Source organism: Vombatus ursinus, unplaced genomic scaffold (assembly GCF_900497805.2).
Source record: "Vombatus ursinus unplaced genomic scaffold, bare-nosed wombat genome assembly UNPS02014797.1, whole genome shotgun sequence".
Classification (NCBI taxonomy): domain Eukaryota; kingdom Metazoa; phylum Chordata; class Mammalia; order Diprotodontia; family Vombatidae; genus Vombatus; species Vombatus ursinus.
The window spans coordinates 3,300,318-3,322,137 of NW_020954575.1; the positions used below are offsets into that span (position 1 = coordinate 3,300,318).

At 36.8% G+C, this 21,820-nt stretch overlaps 1 protein-coding gene across 2 annotated transcripts in view; it reads right to left on the reverse strand.

Moving 5' to 3' along the window:
• Positions 1 to 232: 232 nt before the first annotated feature.
• Positions 233 to 21,820, reverse strand: part of BRIP1 (BRCA1 interacting protein C-terminal helicase 1) — a 217,730-nt gene continuing 196,142 nt past the window's right edge. For both annotated transcript variants that reach the window (XM_027870565.1, XM_027870564.1), the window contains 4 exons: positions 13,401 to 13,513; positions 11,150 to 11,232; positions 4,632 to 4,955; positions 233 to 2,514 (listed from right to left, as the gene is read on the reverse strand). In XM_027870565.1, the coding sequence (XP_027726366.1) occupies positions 1,715 to 2,514; positions 4,632 to 4,955; positions 11,150 to 11,232; positions 13,401 to 13,513 (1,320 nt within the window). In that variant the 3' untranslated portion in view covers positions 233 to 1,714. The remainder of the gene's footprint in view (positions 2,515 to 4,631; positions 4,956 to 11,149; positions 11,233 to 13,400; positions 13,514 to 21,820) is intronic.

Consider the following 21,820-nt stretch of genomic DNA (forward strand, 5'->3'; position numbering starts at 1 on the left):
TTGAATATGACAGCTAGAAAAAACCCTAGAGATAACTAAGTTCAAATTCCTAATTTTACAAATGTGTGAAAAGGGCTTAAAGAGAAGTGACTTGTGCTTTAAGTTTTTCAAAGCTTAACATATATTAACTTATTCAGTAGAATGGAAAGGTTACAGGATTTTGAGTGAGTGGACCTGTGTTCAAATCTCATCTCTGCTATTTATTTCCTATATGACCTAGGCAAGTCACTTAACTTCTCTGTATCTCAGGGTCCTCAACTGTAAAATGATGGGATTAGATTAGGTCTGAGGATCCTTCCAGATCTAAAAATCATGATCCTATGATTACAAAAATTACTTTCAATCTATTGTTTACAGTCAATTACCAATGGTAAATAAAAGGAAAAGACAAGGTATCAAGAGGAATTATTTTGGGAATCCAAAACCTTTAACTGGTGAACAATAAAACTAAATCTCTTTGAACTGTGTTTAAAGTTGTTATGTATAACTTCCCATTTCTTGATAAGAAATCTACTGGTTTCTTGCTCTGTAAGATATCAGAAAACACAAACATAATCTGAAAGGCACTTTCAATTTCAACGATGAGAGGAAGAGTGACATGATATAGTATGGTGGGAAAAACAACAGTGGATTTGGAGCCAAAAGAACTGGGTCTGAATCCCAGCTCTGGTACTTAAAACTTGTGTGGTCTTGGGTTGATCACTTAAGGTCGCTAGTCCTCAGTTCCTTATCTTTAAAATGAGAGGGTCTAGACCAGATGTTCTTTAGGGTCCTGATACAATCTAAATTCTATGATAACTATCTATCCAATGAAAGAATACTTCCTATAAAAAAGTCAGTATGTTTTCAAAGTGATGATACAGCAAAGCATATTTTTCAATAACTGTTTTTGATGAGGAATAAATGTTCATTCACAGACGTTTTTGGACTATATTTTTGGACTACTGGAAATGAGGGCAGCAATAAATAACAGGCTCGACGTTGATGTGGCCACAAGGGGGCACATTTTAATTGTACTCTTATCTTTCGGCTCATTTTTCAGCCTGCCTGAACATGTCAGGGTTGGTCGTTTGAAGCTTGATGTGACACTATAAAAGTTTGTTTACAAATTCTACTGGTTTCAGCTTATCATGCAAAGAGGGTAAAATAAGTTTTAATTAAAAATACATGCATTACCTTAACTGCTATTTTAAATTTATCACAAGCTGGCAAAAGAATCTGATATGAACTTTAAAGAGAGAAGCTGATTAAGGGCATACCAGAGGACTATTACGTGGTGTGTGGTAAAATTAACAAGTGAATCAGGACTGACATCCCCAAAAGAGGTAATCTCTGAACTTTGTATGTAAATATGAAATAAGAGAAGGAGGGGATTACAAGATTTCAGTGCTAAAGTAAAATTGGAGGCAGGCTAAGAAAACCCACATATTCTTTACCATGTTAAATGTGGAATCTGTTTTGACAAGAAAGATTTTCTAGAAGAAACTATTTTTGTGTGTATCACCTCAAAAAACAAACTGGAAAATAGCATAATATGCCCTTTCAACTAGAAAATAAGAGTTTATAAAATCAGGTGCCATTTTAAACAGTGATTAAAAACTTAGCTTGAAAATGAGGCTGCCTGCTGTTTTTTGGAAGCATCTATATCATTTATCAGAGGTAGAGCAATCATTTAAACTGAAGTTTGGTCCAGAAACCTTAAACAGCATGGTGGTCATGTGCTGATGTTACCTATGGTATCCATTTCCTGAGTTCTTTCCAGCTCATGTTCATGTATATTAGCTGCCTTTACATTATTACTAATGTTGTCAACTTCATGTTCTTCATTTTGCATGATTCTATTCAACCTCATGTCTGTGTGATCTGAACCCATTCCTTTGGCACATCCAATTTCCAAAAGATTTTTTGCTATAATGTAATCTGAATTTTCAGTCTTCTGATTTATTCCACCAGTTTCAAGTAGCTCTTCATTTTCTTCTACATCTGATTCTATAGCATCATAAAGTTCCGGTGTGAAATAGACAGATTCATCTTCTTCTGTTGTTTCAATATCTACATTCACATTGGAAAATTCAGCTTCTCCACATACAGGACTAAGATCAATGTCTCGATCCAGGGCTTCTTCAGGGTACAGAAGCTGTTCAGCAGGATCTTTTTTACTAACAGCATTGGTCCTTTTAATTGATGAAGAAATGGTTTCTGACTGTGGGCCTGGGCCAAATGGTATGTTTCCTGACAGGGACGAAGACTGGCCTCTATTGGTGAGAGACAGACCGACTGTACTTTCCCTCTTCTCCTTTCTGGAAGGGACAATATTGATGTCATGGTTCTCTGAAAATGTGTGCACAAGTACGGAAGTCAGTGACTTAGGGGTAAAATCTCTCTTCACAGAGTCAGATTTGGGACAGCTATTGCTTTCTATTTGTTTACTGAAGATTGGACTTGTGGATCTTGATATTAAAAAATTTTCCCTCTTTATTTTCTGTGGAGAATATTCCAACAACAATGAATCATCTGTGAACATTAAGGGAAAAAAAGATCATTTTAATTTCTTCCCTCTGCTTATCCTGACCATTACTATAGTAAGATGATCACATTTTATAAATAAACAATTAAAAGCTACATAGTAAAGGTAGAATCAAAGGCAGATAACATTAAAGACCAGCTATTTATCCTACAGAGGTCCAGAGAAAGGACGTGTCCTGTCTAATTTCACCGTTTATCACTGTAAGAGTCAGGGCTGTCTCCTGACTGGCAATCCAGTGTTTTCTATTTAGGATAGAAGTAAAATATATGAAATAAATATCCTAATTTACTAAGTTTAGTGAGTAGGCTATATTAACAACAATAAAGATTATACAAATAACTATAATACAAGGCAGAATTTGGAATGTCCAAAGCAGAGGTAAATAGAATCATAAAATTTAAGCTAGAAAGCACCTTAAAGATGATTTAGCACAACCCTTTCACTTTCCAGATTAGGAAACAGACGCTCAGAGGCTAGATGACATTTCCAAGGTCATATGGATAGTAAGTGGCAAAGCTGAGATTTAAATCTAGGTCCTATGACTACAAACTTCCCATATGCCACACTGTTCACCACATATAGTGTCATGAGAAGTGTGAAGAGGGAAAAGATCAGGGAAAGCTTCAAGGAGGAGGAAAAATCCTAAAGGAAGAGAGGTGCTTCAACAGGCAGAGAGGGTGGGGAATAGGGAGAAGAAGCACTTCTCCATGTGGGAGGGTACAGAGTAAAGGCACAAAGACAGCAGAAGGCAGGTGGACAAACAGTATAGTTTGGCTGAAATACAGAATACATGAAGGGGAATGGTGTAAATTCAAGCTGGAAAAGCAGGTTGGAGCCAAATTGTAGAAGGCTTTGAATGTTGGGAAGGGTAATAAGCTTTATTTGGTAGGTGATAAGTAGCTTCTGAGGGTTTCTCAAAAGAGAGTTATGTGATCAGAGTAGTGCAGTAGGAAGATTACTTGGGTCCGGTGGAAAGGATGGATAAGAGACCGGTCAGCAGGCTACTGCTACAGTCTAGGAAAGGCGTGATGAGGGCCCAAAATGGGATAGTTGTAGTGGCAATGAAAAGGAAGGACAGGTGGGAAGGACTCGGCAATACCAGTTACAGAAAATGGTTGCCATGAGAAGTCCCGTCGTTTTTCTGACTCACCGTCTGTAAGGCAGGACTTTTGGCAAAGGGGATGAATCACAACTCTGAATCCGTGCATCACGCATCTCAGAGCCGGTAGGGATCTCAGTGGCTATCTAGTTTAGCCTATATCCAGAACTGAATCCTCCCCACCTTCCACTCCCCCAGACCATACTCCACAAGCAGTCATTCAGCCTTTGTCTGATGACCTCTAACGAAGGAGTACCCACTACCTCCTTTGGCAGGCCACTCCACTTTTGGGTAACTCTAATTCCTAGGAAGTTTTTTCCTGATATCAAGCCTAAATTTGTTTCTTTGCAACATCTACCTCTTGTCCCTGGTTCTGAACTCTGGGATCGAATGGAGTAAGTCCAATCCCTTTTCCACATGAGAGCCCTTGAGATACTGAAGATAGCTCTCAAATTCTCTCTGAGTCTTCTCTCTCCAGGTTAAGCATCTCCAGTGCCTTCAATGGATTCTTACATAATAAGGGCACTCAAGGCCCTTTACTCTCCTGGTTACCCTCCTCTAAACACTCTCTAGTTTATCTAATATCCTTCCTACATTGTGACACTGAGAACTGAACATAATACTCCAGTTATGGTCTAACCAGAGCACAGGACAATGAAATGATCATCTCTTTACTCCTAGAAGCTATGAGGCCCTAGATCACATTTGTTTTCTTGGCTGTCATTTTACAATAATGATTCAAAATAAACTTGCACTCCATTAAAATCCTTGAATCATTTTTAGATAAGCTGTTGTCTAATCAGCCCCTCCTTTATTAAGATGAAATAGATGTTTCTCTTTAGAATTAGCAATGTCCTAGAGTGTGGAAAGACTAATGGACTAGGGGTCAGAAGATGTGTGACCTTAAGGCACAATCTCTCAGGGCCTCAGTTTCTTGATTTACAAAATGAAAGTGTTGGACTGGCTGACCTCCAAGCTCTAATGCTGTGATTCCCTGACACATACTTGTATTCCGGGCTGTGAGGATGTTACTTGGGTGACTGTGTATTTTGAGCTCCATAGCCATCACTGCAGAAGCCTGAAATTCCTGGACAAAAGGTTTCCTTTCATCTTCTTCAAGAACATTTGGTGATAGGTGAATTGTTGATTCTAATAAAGATGTTGAGGACTCATCCTTTGAACAGGCCACTTCTTGTGCAGACTTGTTACTACTTGGGGATGACACATCAATGACTTTTTGATGCTTTTTAGAAAATGCAGCCAAGGACTCCAATGCACTCTCAAAAGTTGCATGGTGCTTAATCTGTTGCCGAACCCATTTGCAAAGTCCTAGGAAAAAGCAAACCCAGAAAGAATAACCATGTTAAAACATCAAATTGTTTAGATGACTTGATTATACTTTCAGAAGAAACACAAAATGAACTTTTTGATTCTTTTAAAGTAGCATGTTTTGCTTTACAGGAGTTCAGAACGTTTTATTTCAGGAAAGAAAAACTATTACACAGACAAAGTTGCCTCTTATTATTTGGAGAAACTGGGGGTGGGAAGAGGGAGGAAGGAGACCAACAATGTCTCCCACACCAAGTAACTAAATTGAATTCATTATTATTATTGTTGTTGTTCAGGATAACTAACACTTACACAATGCTTTAATGTTTGAGAAACATTTTACATATACTACTTCATTTTATCTTTATTAAAACCCTGTAAGACAAGCGGTATTATGATCTTCATTGTATACACAAGGAAACTCAGGCTGGGAGAAATTGTGAATTATACAGGATTATACAGTTACTAAGTGTCTGAGCAGCATTTGAACTCAGGATTTGCTATCTCCAAGTTCAACATTATATCCATTGCAGCACTTATCCTATTCACAGAGATCAAATCAAGATTCCATATTTTCATTAGTTTCATCACTAATTTTCTTCCAAATACAACTGGATACCTTCACAGTTCTGTAGGAGTGTCAAAATTAACACTGCACCACCTAGCTGCCCCTAGCACAAAGTCAGCACTATATAAATGCTAGTATTAATATTATTATTATTATCACTGTATTGGCATTCCTGAGACATGAAAAGAAAACAAAGATGGTGTGACACAGTAGAAAAGTAAATCTCTAGTTCTGCCATAACTACTCTAAAAATCTATAATTTGGTCATCCGCTAGTGCAATCTGTGTTGCCTTGAGTAAATAATAACCTTTTAGCATCAGTTTCCTCATCTATGAAAGGCAGTGGGATTAGGGGATGTTGGATTAAATGACCTCTCAGGTCCCTGACAGCTCTCAATCTGTGCATGTATGACCCTTTGTACATCTGACAGTTTTTCAACAGGCTTTCGGTGTCTGAGAAAGGTAAAAAAAATACTCTCAGAAATAATATAAAATGATGCAATTCAATTTTCCTTATGATAAACCTAAGCCATATGCTAAAAATTTAAGTTGATCTTATATTTTGAATAAAGAAATCTGTAAGACTAAATTGGGAAGTTTCCTTTCTGTATCTTTTATGTTTTTATTTATAGAAAGAATAGCATTGTGGAGAAATTTTAAATTCTTCCAACTTAAATGCATTTGAAAATTATATAGTTGTTTCTTCAGTTCTAGCTTTCTGCAAGCAGAGCTGGTCTTCTGCCTTGTATAAAGCTCTTGTTTACTATTAGAAATATAAAGGAATCTGAGCTCCACCTGCTGATGAGATATTGGCATTTAACAGCTATTTATCTTTAGTTATCTATTTCTCAGCCTGAAATTAAAAGTGGTTACTTTTTAAAACATCATGGGCAACAACCTCATAAAAGAAATAAATTCAACATTAATACTGATAGTTAAATTTTTGTATCAATCTGAATGTTAATTAAAAATACTGTTGGTAGACCTGTAAGCCTGTCCAATCATATTGGAAAGCAATTAGAATTATGCTTTAAAAAAAAAGTGATTTGGATGTTCTTTGACCCAGACACTCCACAGCTAGGCATGTACCTCCAAGGAGGTCAAACAAAAATAAAAGCCTCTCATTTACCAAAATATTCATTGTAGCACTTTTGTGATAACGAAGAACTGGAAATAAAGTAGGTCTCCACTGATGGGGGACTGGCTGAACAAACTAATGAATTATTACTTTACTGTGAGAAGCAATGAATATGAAAAATTCAGAGAAAGATGTTAAGACTTCTTTAAACGGACACAGTTGAAGTAAGCAAAATGAGGAAAACACAACTATGACAATGTAAGCAAAAAGACTAATAAAATTAAATTGAAAGATGTGCAATTAAATGACCATACTTGGACCCATGGAAGAGCTGAGAAAAGGTACCTCCATCTCTTCCCTGCAGAGGTGGGGGACAGGACTATGGGGGTGGAATATTCTGTGCATACTATCAGATGAGGTCAATGTGCTGACTGATTATGTTGAACTTTTTCCCTTTTTCTTTTTCAAATCTTTGTTACAAGGGGAGGCACGGGTAGAGGATGTTATATTGGGAATTATACTAGAAATGGATTATATTTGGAAAGGGTTATATTTGAAAATGAATGATGTGAAAAGAAGTAACAATAAAATTTTTTTTAACATGCCATGATTGACGTTTGGAGGCAGCTAAATGGCACACTGTGTAGCATGCTGGGCCTGAAGTGAGGAAGATTCAACTTGGTGAGTTCAAATCCTGGCCTCAGACTAGCTTACTAGCTATAACCCTGGGCAAGTCACTTAACCCTGTTTGCCTCAGTTCCGTCATCTGGAAAATGAGCTGGAGAAGAAAATGGAAAGTCACTCCAGTATCTCTGCCAAGAAAACCCCAAATGGGGTCACAAAGAATCAGACATGACTGAAAAAAACAACTGAACTATGTGACTAAGGTTGGGCAGCTAGGTGGTGCAGTAAATAGAACATCAGGCCTGGGGTCAGGAAGATCTGAGTTCAAATCCAGCCTCAGACACTTACTAGTTGTGCAACCATGGGCACATCACTTAACCCTGTTCGCCTCAGTTTCCTCATATGCAAAATGAACTGGAGAGGGAAATTTGAATGTTTTCTGACCCAGACATTCCATAGCTAGGCATTTACCTCCAAGGAGGTCAAACAGAAATAAAAACCTCTTATTTACCAAAATATTCATTGTAGCACTTTTGTGCTACTCCAGTATCTTTGCCAAGAAAATGTAGAGTTGGACATGACTAGATGACTCAACAACAACGACGACAACTGTATAGGAAAAGCAAAATTTAAACCTACAGTTACAATGCCATATGTGAAATAAGCTCAAAACTAGGTATCCTGATGATATAGATTAAGTCTAAAGTAGAATGTTAAGCTTTAATGGCAATAAAAAAGGACAAAGTATTTCCCTCATTTCTTGCTTAAACTCAACTTGCATCTTCTCAGCATGAAGTTGAATGAGATTGTGTTGGTGACACACTGGGAAGATGAATTTAATAATGAACTAAAGCAAAAACGCAAGTATCTACTTTCTCTACTGCGTAGCTCTACTCTCATTCTTTCTCTCTCTCTCTCTCTTTTTTTTGGAGGCAATAGGAGTTAAGTGACTTGCCCAGGGTCACACAGCTAGTAAGTGTGAAGTGTTTGGTCTGAGGCCGGATTTGAACTCAGGTCCTCCTGACTCCAGGGCTAGTGCTCTATCCACTGGGCCACCTAGCTGCCCCTGTACAGCTCTACTCTCAAAAAAAAACCCTTGTCTTCCATTCAACTACATCCCTCCTCCTGGACACATATAGTACCTTTTTTCTTTTTAAAGTACAGTTACACCTCACTTAAGCAAAGGCCACTTTCTCAGCAACTTTATTGCCCAGAATGTACTGTAAATCACAGAAAAGGAGTACAAATCGTTGAGTAAATAAAATGTCACAGTTTGTTCCTGTGTACTTCATCCACAGACCCCTCAGCTCATCACTTGTTTTATACACAATTTTAACAGATCCTTTTATCTGTTTCCTATCCCATAAGCAGATTAGGCAAATTAGGAGGAGAAGGTGCTAGAAGCAAGTACACTATCAACAATAAGATGTAACAGCTGACAGCTTGACAGTACATAAGCACATACAAGAACTAAAAGAAATCAGAGCAGCCTGGGGTCATTTCATATAGCAGTTTTGCCCAGCACCTCTCAGCAACCTCAGAGGGCCTCCAGTATCCCAGCAAAGCATAATAATTGATGTTTACAATTGTGGTAGGAACTGTGTTTTTGTTTTTTTTTTTGTGAGGGCCCCAAGTATAAGACACTGGGGGCTATGGCAGGAGAGGGGCCTCTGAGGTTTCTGCCTTCATTCAATCCAGGTCTCTTTCCCTACTTTTCCCTTTGTCCTCTTCAATCTTACCCCCTTCCGCTCTGGATGCCCCGACCCATTGATGCCCTATCTAGGGCATGGCTTTGGGCTGGTAACTTGAGGGGGCTACTCAACAGGTTTTTTTACTTCCTGACTTAGAAGAGGCCAAGTCCAGGGAAGAATTGTTTCAGAGGTTATTCCTGAGCTCCAACTCTTCGAGGGGATCTTCTTCCTGGGTTCCTGACCTGGTGACTGTGTAGACTGAGGAGAATAGCATTTCTATATCCTTTTTAATTAGAAGTTGTATGCTTTTAATTGTTTGTGATTACTAAAGTTGTTTTTGTTGCATTTTATGGTCCATGAATGTGCCTCGTTGCATTTTAACCCTTGAGTCTAAATTACTGGACTGGCTGAGGTTAGGCTTGATCCAGAATAACAATTATGACCCTGACTCACTAAAAAAAAGGTTAAATTATGTTTAGTATATTGTGTTTAAGAAGGAAGCAAAGTATGTAATCTATCTGAGAAACATTTCCATAAAAAATACTTAAAATAGAAAATGTTTTGTCACTTAAAGAAGCAAGGCTCAGTTAGAGGGAAAGCTGGGACCTATCTGGGACCTATCAATCCCCTATAAGTTTATCATATTGGGGCAGCTAGGTGGCGCAGTGGATACAGCACCGGCCCTGGAGTCAGGAGGACCAGAGTTCAAATCTGGCCTCAGACACATAACACTCATTGGCTGTGTGACTTTGGACAAGTCACTTAACCCCAATGGCCTCATATAGAAAGGAAGGAAGGAACGAAGGAAAGAAAGAAAGAAATTAAGTTTATCATATCTCAGATCCTGAAAAGCTCTAAAGAGATGACCTGATTTAAGGTATGCTGACAAGTAAGATGTTTTCAAACAAAGATGTTTTCAGAAATAGATGATGTTTAAAAGACGGGGTTTTCTTTTTCTTTTTCATGGAAAACATATTTCCATATTAGCCATGCTACAAAAAAAAAAAAAACAAAAAGCAAGAAACATAATGTAACAGAAAAGAGCATGCTTTAATCTGCACTCACAGTTCATCAGTTCTCTCTCTGGAGGTGGATAAAAGTTTTCATTATGGATCCTTTGGAACTGTCTTTGATCATTGTCTTGATCAGAATAGTTAAGAATTTCAAAGTTGATTATTTTTACAAGATTGCTGTTATTATATAAAATGTTTTCCTGTTTGCTTGCTTCACTTTGCATCAGTTAATATAAATCTTCCCAAGTTTTTCTAAAACCATCCTGCTCTTCATTTCTTATAACATAATAGTATTCCATTATAATCATATGCCACAATTTGTTTGGCCATTCCTCAATTTATGGGCATTCCCTCAATTTCCAATTTTTTGCCACCACAAAGGAGATGCCATAAACATTTTTGTACATATAGGACCCTTTCCCTTTTCTTTGTTCTTTTTGGGATACAGACCTAGTGGTAGTATTGTTGGGTCAAACAGCATGCAACGTTTTATAGCCCTTTGGGCATAGTTCCAAATTGTTCTCCAGAATGATTGGACCAGTTCACAACTCCATGAACAGTGTATTAGTGTCCTTATTTTTCCACAACCCTTTATCCTTTTATCATTTTCCTTTTCTGTCATGTTGGTCAATCTGATCGGTGTGAAGTGCTAACTCAGAGTTGTTTTAATTTGCATTTCTCTAATCAAAAGTGATTTAAAGCATTTTTTATGTAACTATTGAAAGCTTTAATTTCTTCTTCAGAAAACTGCCTGCTCATATCCTTTTATCATTTGTCAACTGGGGAATGGCTCTTATTTTTATAAATTTGGCTCAGTTTCATATATTTTTGAGAAATGAGACCTTTATCAGAGAAACTTGCTGTATATTCCCCCCTTCCCCAGTTTTTTGATTTCCTTCTAGTTCTGGCTGCATTAGTTTTGTTTGTGCAAAACCCTTTAAATTTCATATAATTTATCTATTTTATTTCATGTGATCCTCTCTATCTTTTGTTTAGGCATAAACTCTTCCTTTATTCATAGATCTTACAGGCAAAATTTTCTATTCTCCTCTAATTTGCTTATAATATCAACCTTCATGAAAAGACTGGATTTTAAAACAAAATAAACATTTTCATATTTGATCTGGGTATTCCAACCTCAAGAAATGTTTCTTTAAATAGACACCATTAAATAACAAAGGTTATTATTAATTCCATTATACTGTTAACTAAGCATTTTACCAGATATATATCGATCTGGGTTGCTCCTGAAGCGGTCATCAACTAAAATAAGAGCTCCCCAATCATTTTTATGCCGAATACACCTACAAGAAAACAATGAAAAAAAAATTTTGAGTTAAATTACGTGATGAAACAAAATAAAAATTTTAGTTGGATAGCTAGAAGCATGGAGATGGTCCAAACATGTCAGTTACACATCCCTATAATGGAAACTGGATGATAGGAGAGGAACGTAAAAGTTACCCAGAAAGATAGTTATACTGGTTCCTGGTTTTTTTTCTTCAATTACTATCATTTGTATGGAATATAAAATATAATTTTTTAATAATTTCTAATTATTATTGTATTTAAATTAGTTTTATTTTAACCTCTAATAGAAACATGAAGTTTAGACTAGTTTTATGTTAAGTGAAATTTTGATTGACCAGAACGTTCCAGCAAAGGAATAATCTAAAGGAATCTTATGATTTAATATTGGTTAATCCTTTAATCACTACAAATCTTTTTTTTTTAATTTTAACCTTCTCTAAAAGATTATGGTAAAATATACTAGTATATTTTCCTGCCTTAAAAAATGTGCACTGAACATTAATTGATCTTTCTTTTCTGATGATTCAGCATTTTGCTAAACACAAGGTCTCAAAGTTATGCTCGTGAACTTCAATTCTCATTATGTAGCACTAATGCTACACATATAGATGTAGATGGTGTAGAAGACTGGGTTGCATCTGAACTGATCCCAAGATATATTTCAGAAGATTTTTTTATATATGTGTATGTTTGTTGTATTTTAATGTATATTTTTAATAAAGAAATATCTTCATCCGTTTAAGTATACTTTTTAAAAAATGCATAACTGATTTAACTTTGTAGACTATATCATATTGTTCCTTTTATATAAAAATAATTATTGAATCAAAGGATTTCTTCTATCTATCCTAAGATTTTCCCTTGGTTACTTTTCTTCTCTCCTTAATACTTGTTTCTCCCTTGTGGCTTTTCTATACAATCCTGCCACAATCTTCCTTCTCTACCTGCCACTCTTCTTCCCCTCTCTATAGCTATCTCCTGCGATCTAGTACTGTCAGGATTCACCTCTTATGGTTTCTTGCTTGGTCTGACCAACCAGTGTATTTCCTGCAGCTTCACTGAATGTTTTTTGAACTTGCCCTTCAAATGCTACATGTTAACAGACTTCCTATTACTGTCAAAGAAAAGATCATCCCTCCTAGTCACCCAGAGTCTCAAAATCAGTGTCATGCTCATTCCTTACTTGAACTCACTCTACATAACTAATCTGATGTGAAGTCTTATTGTTTCTGCCTTTACAATCTATTTCAAATATACTCCCTTTTCTCTAGTTCATTCAGCCACCACCCTGATGCAGGACCTCATCACCTTACCCCTGGACTCTTCAGTGCCTAGCCTGTTAGTTGGTTTCTCCCTCAAGTCTCTCCCTACCCTAAGTCATTCTCTACTTAACTGGCAAGGTGAGTTTCCTAGAACACACATCTGACCATGGCACCTCCCCCTTTCTCTGATTCAAATTTCAGTGGGTCCCTGTCACCTCCCAAATTAAATATAAAATGTTCTATTTAAAGCCTTTCAGAAATTGGCTCCTTCCTAGCTTTCTAATCTTACACTTTAGTTTTCTCCATGTACTCTAATGATCCACTGATAGTGGCCTTCTTGCTATTCTTCTCACAATAACCTTCCATTTCCCAGCTCTATACATTTTCACTAGCTATCCTCCCTGCCTTAAACTCTCTACCTTCTCATTTCTGTCTCCTGGTTTCCTTCAAGACTCTACTCCAATGCTAACTTCTGTGCAAAGCTTTTTTTGATCCCCATCTCCCTTACCACCACTCCCACCAAGGCCAATGCCTTCCCTGCTGAGTTTAGCTTCCATTTATGGAAGCTTTGTATATTGCTCTTCCCATTAGAATGTGAGTTCCTTGAGGGCAGAGACTATGGTTTTACCTTTCTTTGTATCCTCACTGTTGAGTATGGGGCCTGGCACATATGAAATGCTTAATTAATATTTGTTGACTGATTGGCTTTGGGTTTTTCCAGTAATATCAGCTTTCTAAAACTTTTCCTCTGCAAAATATGTATTAATTGGGTTCTGAGATATTAAGGTTTTATTGCATCTATATATTACAAGGTATGGAGCAATATGACTAATCTTCAAAATAGTCTTAGTGACAGAGAGCTCATCATTATATACCTTACATTCCATAACCCCACTTACCTGCCGAGTGCCTGGTTCAGGGCCCTATAAGCTTGAATTTCATACCACTGGTGGCCAGGTAAAAGACCTCTTAGTTTTGAATGTTGGTCATTGTATTTTCTCTTTAATTCAACCTAAAGGTAGGATGGCATATGTTGTTGTTATTATATTATTATTAATTTGTCAAAAAAAAAAGGATAAAACAGAAAAATAAACAAGTTAGTCTTTAAATTACCTAAGTATAATTTTGAGCTTTCTCAGGATGTTATTATGGGTGTGTATCTCATAATTTAGATCCAGTTATCTTTTTTGAATCACTTATAAATGTCAATCAGTGAAAAGTAATATATTAAACACTGCACTATATCTCAGGGATTCCAAAGTCTCCCAGTTCATCTGCCCTAAAAATATATCAACCCCTTAAAAGTGAACTTCACAAATCCCTTGTTACAAATATACCATTCTAAATGATATTTTTGTTTTATATATGCATATTTTGCCTCTATAAAGAGATTATATGTTCTCAGTAGTCAAAAACAATATCTTATTCTTTTTGCTCTTATCACAAAACATTTTGCACGAGTACGTGCTCAGAGTTTGTTGGATTGCATTCTAACTGTGAAATTGTGACTGGCAGTACTTTTTTTTTTTTTTTTGGTGAGGCAATCAGGGTTAAGTGACTTGCCCAGAGTCACACAGCTAGTAAGTGTCAAGTGTCTGGGGCCAGATTTGAACTCAAGTCCTCCTGAATCCAAGGCCAGAGCTCTATCCACCGTGCCACCGAGCTGCCCCGTGGCAGTACTTTTAAAACCAATAAATCATGTATCCTTTCATGAATTCTGATATAAGCAAATAAAAGGTGCCCTTAAAAAAAAACATGAAACATTTCTATTTTAACAATGTTATCTCTAAATATTCTCTTCAGTTGTATCTAAAAACAGTGACATAACTATGCTTTCTGAAAATTGGAGGGTTTTTTCCTTAATTTTAAATAAGAATAGGGGCAGCTAGGTGGCGCAGTGGATAGAGCACCGGCCTTGAAGTCAGGAGGACCTAAGTTCAAATTCGGCCTCAGACAAAACATTTGACACTTACTAGCTGTGTGACCCCAGGCAAGTCACTTAACCCCAACTGTCTATAAATAGATCGATAGATAGATAGACAGACAGACAGACAAATAAATAAATAAGAATAACATGGAGGTCTCTCTCCTCAAATTTACTAAACTTTGGTTACAACCCAGTGGTAGGAGTAATAATCATGACATTAGGTTTCAGAAGCATTTGGAAATTTACCATTTGTGCCATAAATTTCCTTAAAAGGCAAATGGAACTGTCCTCAAGACTAGATTAGTCCAGGGAAATTAAGTTTGAACAACAGCACAATGACATAATTTCCCTGTTATCTAAAACCCAGCACGTTGAGTAATCATATCAAACTTGATGGATTCCCTCCTGCTGTGAGTATCAACACACCCTTCAGGCAGGATGCTCCCCTGTGAGGAACTGGACCAAGAGGGAGGGAAAGGGAACTCTGTACAAATGAACCTGTTCTGTACTCTTGCTGAGTATCTTTTGCATGCTATTGCTGAGTAAACTTCCCTTGCTAATTATATGGGCTACAAGTATCTCATCTCATTCAAATCCCTAGTGAGAATAACGAGACTGGCCTGAGTCAGGCGCGGCTCCAAACACTTGACATAGCTGCCAGGACTGGTCTAGAATGACCTCATAGCAGCAGTGGGGAAAGAATGATGTGCAGGCTTCAATTGGGCCCAGTCCTCAAGGTCAAGCTAGGAGATATAAACTGTTCATTTCAGGGGCTTATTAGCCCCCAATGGGGGAAGATCATGTAAATTAAAATTAAACTAAATCATTAGATTCTTACAACCCCAAGAAAACAGGAGCTGAACTTTTTACAAGGCGTAAGATATTATGCAACTTTTTCTCTCAATTTTTATTGGCTACAGAAGATGGGTTTTCCAAGCTTGCTCTGCAAGCTGCCCTGACCTTCAGCAAGACCAGCAAGATGCCAATTATAAGCCTCCATAACAAATATCTGCTTGGTCTGTAAACATTGTGGGGTCACTGTGGCACCCAGGCAGACTGAACCCAGATGAAAAATCAACCACATTTTAGAGAGATGTGTTTTTCCACACTAGAATAACAAGGCAATCTAATAAGAAAAAGGCAAAGAATGCAACTGCAATAAATCATTGGTAATATATACACTGAATGCTTTGAGGGAAGGAGAAGTGATTTAAACAAAGACACTATGAAATTCAAGCAGAATTGGTTTCACTACTGGGAGGAAAAGTAATACCTGGTCAGAACATATGGCATGCTACATTTCTGAAATGGACACAGGCATCATCTAAATATTGCACAGCACTCTACTTCAATTTTCAATTCAACAAACATTTATTAAGCACTTACTATGTGCCAAGTACTGTGTTCCTTCCAGAAAGGTATGACTCTCAGCTACCAAAATAACTTGTGATAGAGGGTTTTGTGGACTATGAAACATACATAGCCATAGTCATAAAGAAATACAGAATTGTGGCTTTTCCACCTGACTTACAGACCATTCCATTTAAACTGATGAAAAATTCTATATACATTAAGAAACCTCAATACAATATTGATTTAACTGTTAGTAGTAAGTAGTAATTCACAGTACATTATAGTAAGTCACAATCTATGAGCCTGTGTTGGATTTGCAGGAGTGATAATTTAATTCAGGTCTTCATGGCATATTTGGAAAGTCATCAAATATAATGTCTGAATTACAAATTGAAATAATTTTATAAAATAAATTCATTCAGTTTTCACATGTTATCCATGCAATATAGTACTGAACTCTAGGGGAAAGTTACAGAACAGGTTACTATAACTGTTTTCCTTACTTAAATAAAATAGCAAAACCAAACTTTTTAAGATGCAAGATCAAACACAAATATGATTAATTTGTAGTTAGAATTTAAATATTAACAGACAAAATTAGTAATGTAAGGAGTAACCTATCTCGTTGTTGTTTGGTGTTGTTAAGTTGATTTCAGCCATGTCTCACTCTCCATGAGCCCACTGGAGTTTTCTTGGCAAAGATACTGGAGTGGTTTGCCATTTCCTTCCCCAGCTCATTTTACAGATGAGGAAAATGAGGCAAAATGGTGAGTTGCCCAGGGTCACACAGCTAGTAAGTGTCTGAAGCCACATCTGAACTCCTGTCTTCTGACTCCAGACCCAGTAGCCTATCTACTGCAGCACCTAGCTGCTCCAAATCTATCTAGTACTCTCAACATTTAAAAAAAATGTTTGGATGGATCAAACCCAAGTGACAAAATTTGCAAGGCAGGGGTGCTCATTTAAACTCCATTCAATAGAATTTGTTTTAAATGAACCACCAGAGAGGTATGAAATAGTTCCCAGGATTCTATCAATGAGCAAGAAAATTAAGATGTAAGCTACTTTACCTGCAAAAAACTTACAGTCTACTGGTGAGATAAAAAATACATGAAATCAGTGAGCAAAATAGCAATGAAGACTAAATATGTAGGTGCCAAGGGAGTACTTATATAGACTTATTAAAAAAATATTCTGAGTGGTCATGGGATTGGTCTGTTCCTGGAGGGGATCAAATTTGCTGGGTCTTAGAGTAGGGATGGATATGAAGTAGCAGGAATAAAAGAACATCTGTTAAGTCAGTGACAGCAAGGGATTCAGATTATAACTAGACAAGTTGACATCCACAAATGGTACACAAAACATTGTCACATGTTACTACAAATATGGTGATAAGTACTGTTGAAGTAAACAAAGACATCGTGTCTCACAAAGTTAGTTTTCAGTGGCAAAAGAAGGTGCTTAATAAATGTTTGTTAAGTGGAACTGAGAGAAGTGATTGTGTGGCTAAGTGGACTGTCATAACTAGGTGGTGCATAGTACAGAGAGTGCTGAACCTGGAGTCAGGCAGACCTGAGTTCAAATCTGGTCTCAGCCACTTACTAGTTGTGTGTCCCTGGGCAAGTCACTTAACCTTCATGTGTCTCAGTTTCCTCTCCATCTGTAAAATGGTGACAATAATAGCACCTATCACAACCGGCTATTGTGAGGATCAAGTGAGAAAGCATATGTAAAGCACTTTGCAAACCTTAAAATGCTATATAAGTGCTAGGTATAATTATAATTATTATTGTTATATATGGGAAGGTCAAGGAGTGAAGGTATTAAATCCAGGGCAAGTCAGTGAACAATGATGTGCCTTACTTTCCCTATTTGCAAAATAGCAAGAATTATTATTCCTGCAAATAAGAATCATAAAGGTGGCAAAGTTTAATCAGAAAATTTCCAATTTCAAAATGCCACATAAAATATTAATTAATAATAACAAATGACAACTCAACTATGTTTACCTATCACAAGCAACCTCCGAGTAAAACCACTCTGGCTGCCTGAAGATTCAGACTTCAGTTTCTTGGCCATTGTTCTGACCCCCGCAAACATGGGCCCCAAGAAGAGTCTCTTTTTTGTTATGGTCAGCTATACAAGAGCCTCCCTTGCTAATCACACTGGATCATTCCAGAATATAAGACTAATTACAGATGCAAAACAACTACTTCCTTGCAAAATGTTTCCAGTTTTGATGTGGATCACTGGAATCAATTGTTTTTAACAAGACACAAAAACTACACAAGAAAAATAGAAAGGCATGTCAATGTTCTTTGGTAGGGTGTTAACCTTTTTAAACTGACAACCAAAAGAACATGCTTCAAGAGAGAAAACAGAAGACTCCTAACTGCTTCTGACAGATAACTTTCAACTTGAATTTGGGTAAGAAATTTTATATTATGTTCTTATGCCCTTTAAAAACAGCCTGTCAAATTTACCGATTCAAACTTTGTAACCAGAAAATAAATTTACTTTGATTTCATAGATCTAAAATTTGTTTAGTCACAAGTCAACTGTTCAATGAAGAAACATGTCCCCTTAAGAGCTAAAGAGGAGCTTCCATGTAATACCGTGCAAATGCTAAATGATATGGTGCTTTAGAAAACAAAAAACTCTAACTACACATTAGAGAATGTACATAAATGAGTATTCAGCAATAAGAACAATGAGGGAATGTTAAAAGATTAGAGAGAGAGAAAGGGAGAGAGAGAGAGAGAGACAGAGAGAGAGAGTGTGTGTACGTGTGTGTGTATGTGTATATGTTTAGAACTATTCTATTGCATTTGCAAAAATCTCATATGTTGAACTACAGTTGTTTCGGAGACAGTCCCTGACTTCCTCTCACAATATAATTTAGGTGGTTTCTCAAACGTTTCCTTGAAGAAGTTTGATATCAATAGGTCTTTTGCCAACAGCAATAGCTTAAGGGTTTTCAAAGTGTCCTGCCATTCTGATGGACTAGATATGGCACTACTACACATGATAAGACTCACTTTCCCTTTGATAACAGTTCCTGCTTGAAGTATATGATTATGAAGTAGCCAGAGATTATATAGCAGTTGCGAAACAAATAAGGGAATTTACTTTTTCCCAGTCTTTCCTTTTACATTAGACTATAATCTCCTGTCCCCAACTGACTATATTTTGTTTCTTGAATGTTTTCAACTACCTTCTGTAAATCAAACTCCACTAAACCTCGTCTTAGTGCAGTGAACTCTGCCTGGGTTCTCAAAGGCTATGTCAGTAGTTCACATGCTCTAACAGGTCCATGAATTTAGAAAAGGTTTAGTGATGGGGTTAGTGACAGAGCAGCCTAGCTAAGGTGCAAGAGGTACATTATCAGTAGACTGGCCAAGAGGTGGTTTTTTGGGGGAGTTTTTGGTGGTGGTTGGTTTTTTGGTTTTTTGTTTTTTTTGTTTTTTTTTGCTATAGCAACTCATGAAGACTATCTTGTCTTCAAAAAGAAATCTTTTAAAGTGATTACTATATAATTTTTCATTGTTACGAAAACAACAGAACAATTTAAAATAAAGCATAAAAAAATAGCTATACTTAAGGGTCATGTTTCCACTGGAGGTGACTGATGAGTTGAGCCACTTGAAGGTTAAACAGAAGCCTCATCGTTAGACTAGGTAAGGTGAAAGGCCAGTGCATCTCATTTTAATGGAAACAGAATCCATTTCACAGTCTAACTATGCTATATCAGACATCAAAATCCACACCCAATTCAAAATGGCAAGTTGCATATGTGAAAAAGTCAGTTTCTCCTGCTAGCAAATCTTTTCAATGTGCAGTAAACCATAGGCTATAAGGGATTATTAAAATGTCAAAAGACAGCCTTTTACTTTTACCTGCTCATCCTTAAAAACATATTCTTAGCTATCAGGCATGCTTTCCAGACAAATACCTTTAGTAGGCAGAAGCAGAAGGCCCATGGCAAGCTCTGCCATCTTGTAGCTGTCACTGAAATTAGTCTTTGATCTGGCTGGGAGGTCACAGTCACATTTACATTAGCCACATAGTCTAACAACATTGTACCTGTTAACCACCGCTTCTTTTAATGCTTAATGAGACAGACATTCTCTATTATGGGAAGTTAACTGTGAATGTTTTTCCTACGTTTTGACAGAAAGTAAACACCACAGACTTTACCTGACTGCAGTTTGGAAAGATGACCTTTTAGAACAGTTAATACTACATTGCAAATATAATTGATAAGTCCTATCTAAAAAAAAGGGTTATTTTTAATTATAACTCCAGAGAAGGGCTTAACCCCAAAATAAAACTACTAAGTGAGGATTTTTGGAAGGGTGTTGGAACAGCCCAGGAGGAATGAGGATTAGGTGATGCATTCTTCCATACAATTGTTTTCCTTCTGATGACCATTTTGACGTTGATGAGAGGTGAAAAGGAAACAGAATTTGGTGGCCTCTAGACAGCAGTGAAAACGTGTCCACATCTAAAGTCCACATGATTTACATGAGCAGAAGTGAAGCCCCTGAGAACAGCAAAAGTCGGGCAAGTCAGGGTAGAGAGTATTTACAAAATTATGTAAGAGACAGCAAAACAGAGGGCAAAGTTGTCAAAATAAAAATTAAGAGATTTTCAGTTCCATGTAGTTGAGTAGGAAGAACACCAAATCTAAAGTTAAAAGATCGAGATTCAAGTCCTACCGCTGGCAGGTACTATCAGTGAGATCTCAGGCAAGTCCCTTCATTACTCTAGACCTCAGTTTCTTTATGACATTTAAAGTCCCTTCCAGCTATAAATGTATGAAGCATAATTTAGCGTATAATATTGTTGATGTCATAAAAAAAATTTTCTAATCCAAAAATGTATCATGTAAGAACTGGGAGCAATCATAGTAACCAACATCATAGCTGTAATGAGTGGAATGAGAGAAATAACTCTAATGGGCTAGGATGGATATAATGTCAACAAATTTCACTAATATCACAATTCCTACACTGGACCTTTTTAACTTGTTCACAACCAATAGTTTTATGCCTAATAGTAGCTGTATACAAGAGCAGTCTCTTACACATTTAATTCATAGCTTCTAAAGAGAAACAAATGGTGTAACAAATACAGGCTAGAACTATAAACCCATCACTTCATTTTATGAGCCACCTCATCATGAAAAACAATAGATTTTTGTCCTCATTCATATAAATATGCAATATGATTTCAGTAATAAATGTCTTCCTGTAAAACTGCCACATAAGCAGCAGAATGCTATCATTCTTTAATCATAAGCAGGACTTTAAGACAAGAGTTCAATGCTCCAAATAAGACACAAAACAAATCAGTTAAACCTACCAATTAAAAGTATTAAGAAAACTTTGCTTCAGTAAAAATAAACACATTGTCTAGCAGACACTCAAGAAGAACAGTTTTATCTTTCGCCAAAGTACAGGGCCTGAAACCCAAACATTTATAGCAATCCCAAACTGCAAGGCAGAGAACGTGCATTAGGAGCATTTACTGCTCCATATCGCCATAGTGTAAACACATTTATCAGTGCAACTATCACAATATAAATTCCAATGGTTAGAGGCATAACTCAGTACAAGAGCTTATATGTGGAATAATTTAAATAGATAAAAAGAATATGACTGGTTTTATTTCATCTGGCATATTTTCAAGATTTCTCAGGCACCACTTTAACCAAATACAGTACAATATTTTGCTAAAATGGAAAAAAAAAATCCCTTGGGTTTCTGCCAAGAGTTAACAAGCCAGGCTCCCTTTTAAATAAAAAAGCACTTCAGGAACGGTTTTTCAATTGTTACTTACTTTCTCTGTTAGATTAGGCCTTCACTTAGGATACTATGACCAGCATATTGCAGCAGAGTATTGTAGGCCAAGAAGGAGTGACACTACTACACAGCTCATGTGTACACAGGCTACTTTGGATGAAAAGCAGCCTCTAATAGAAAAACTAGCAGAATAAACTTTATTCTGTATCTCTATGGTGTTGAGTTAGCAAAAAAA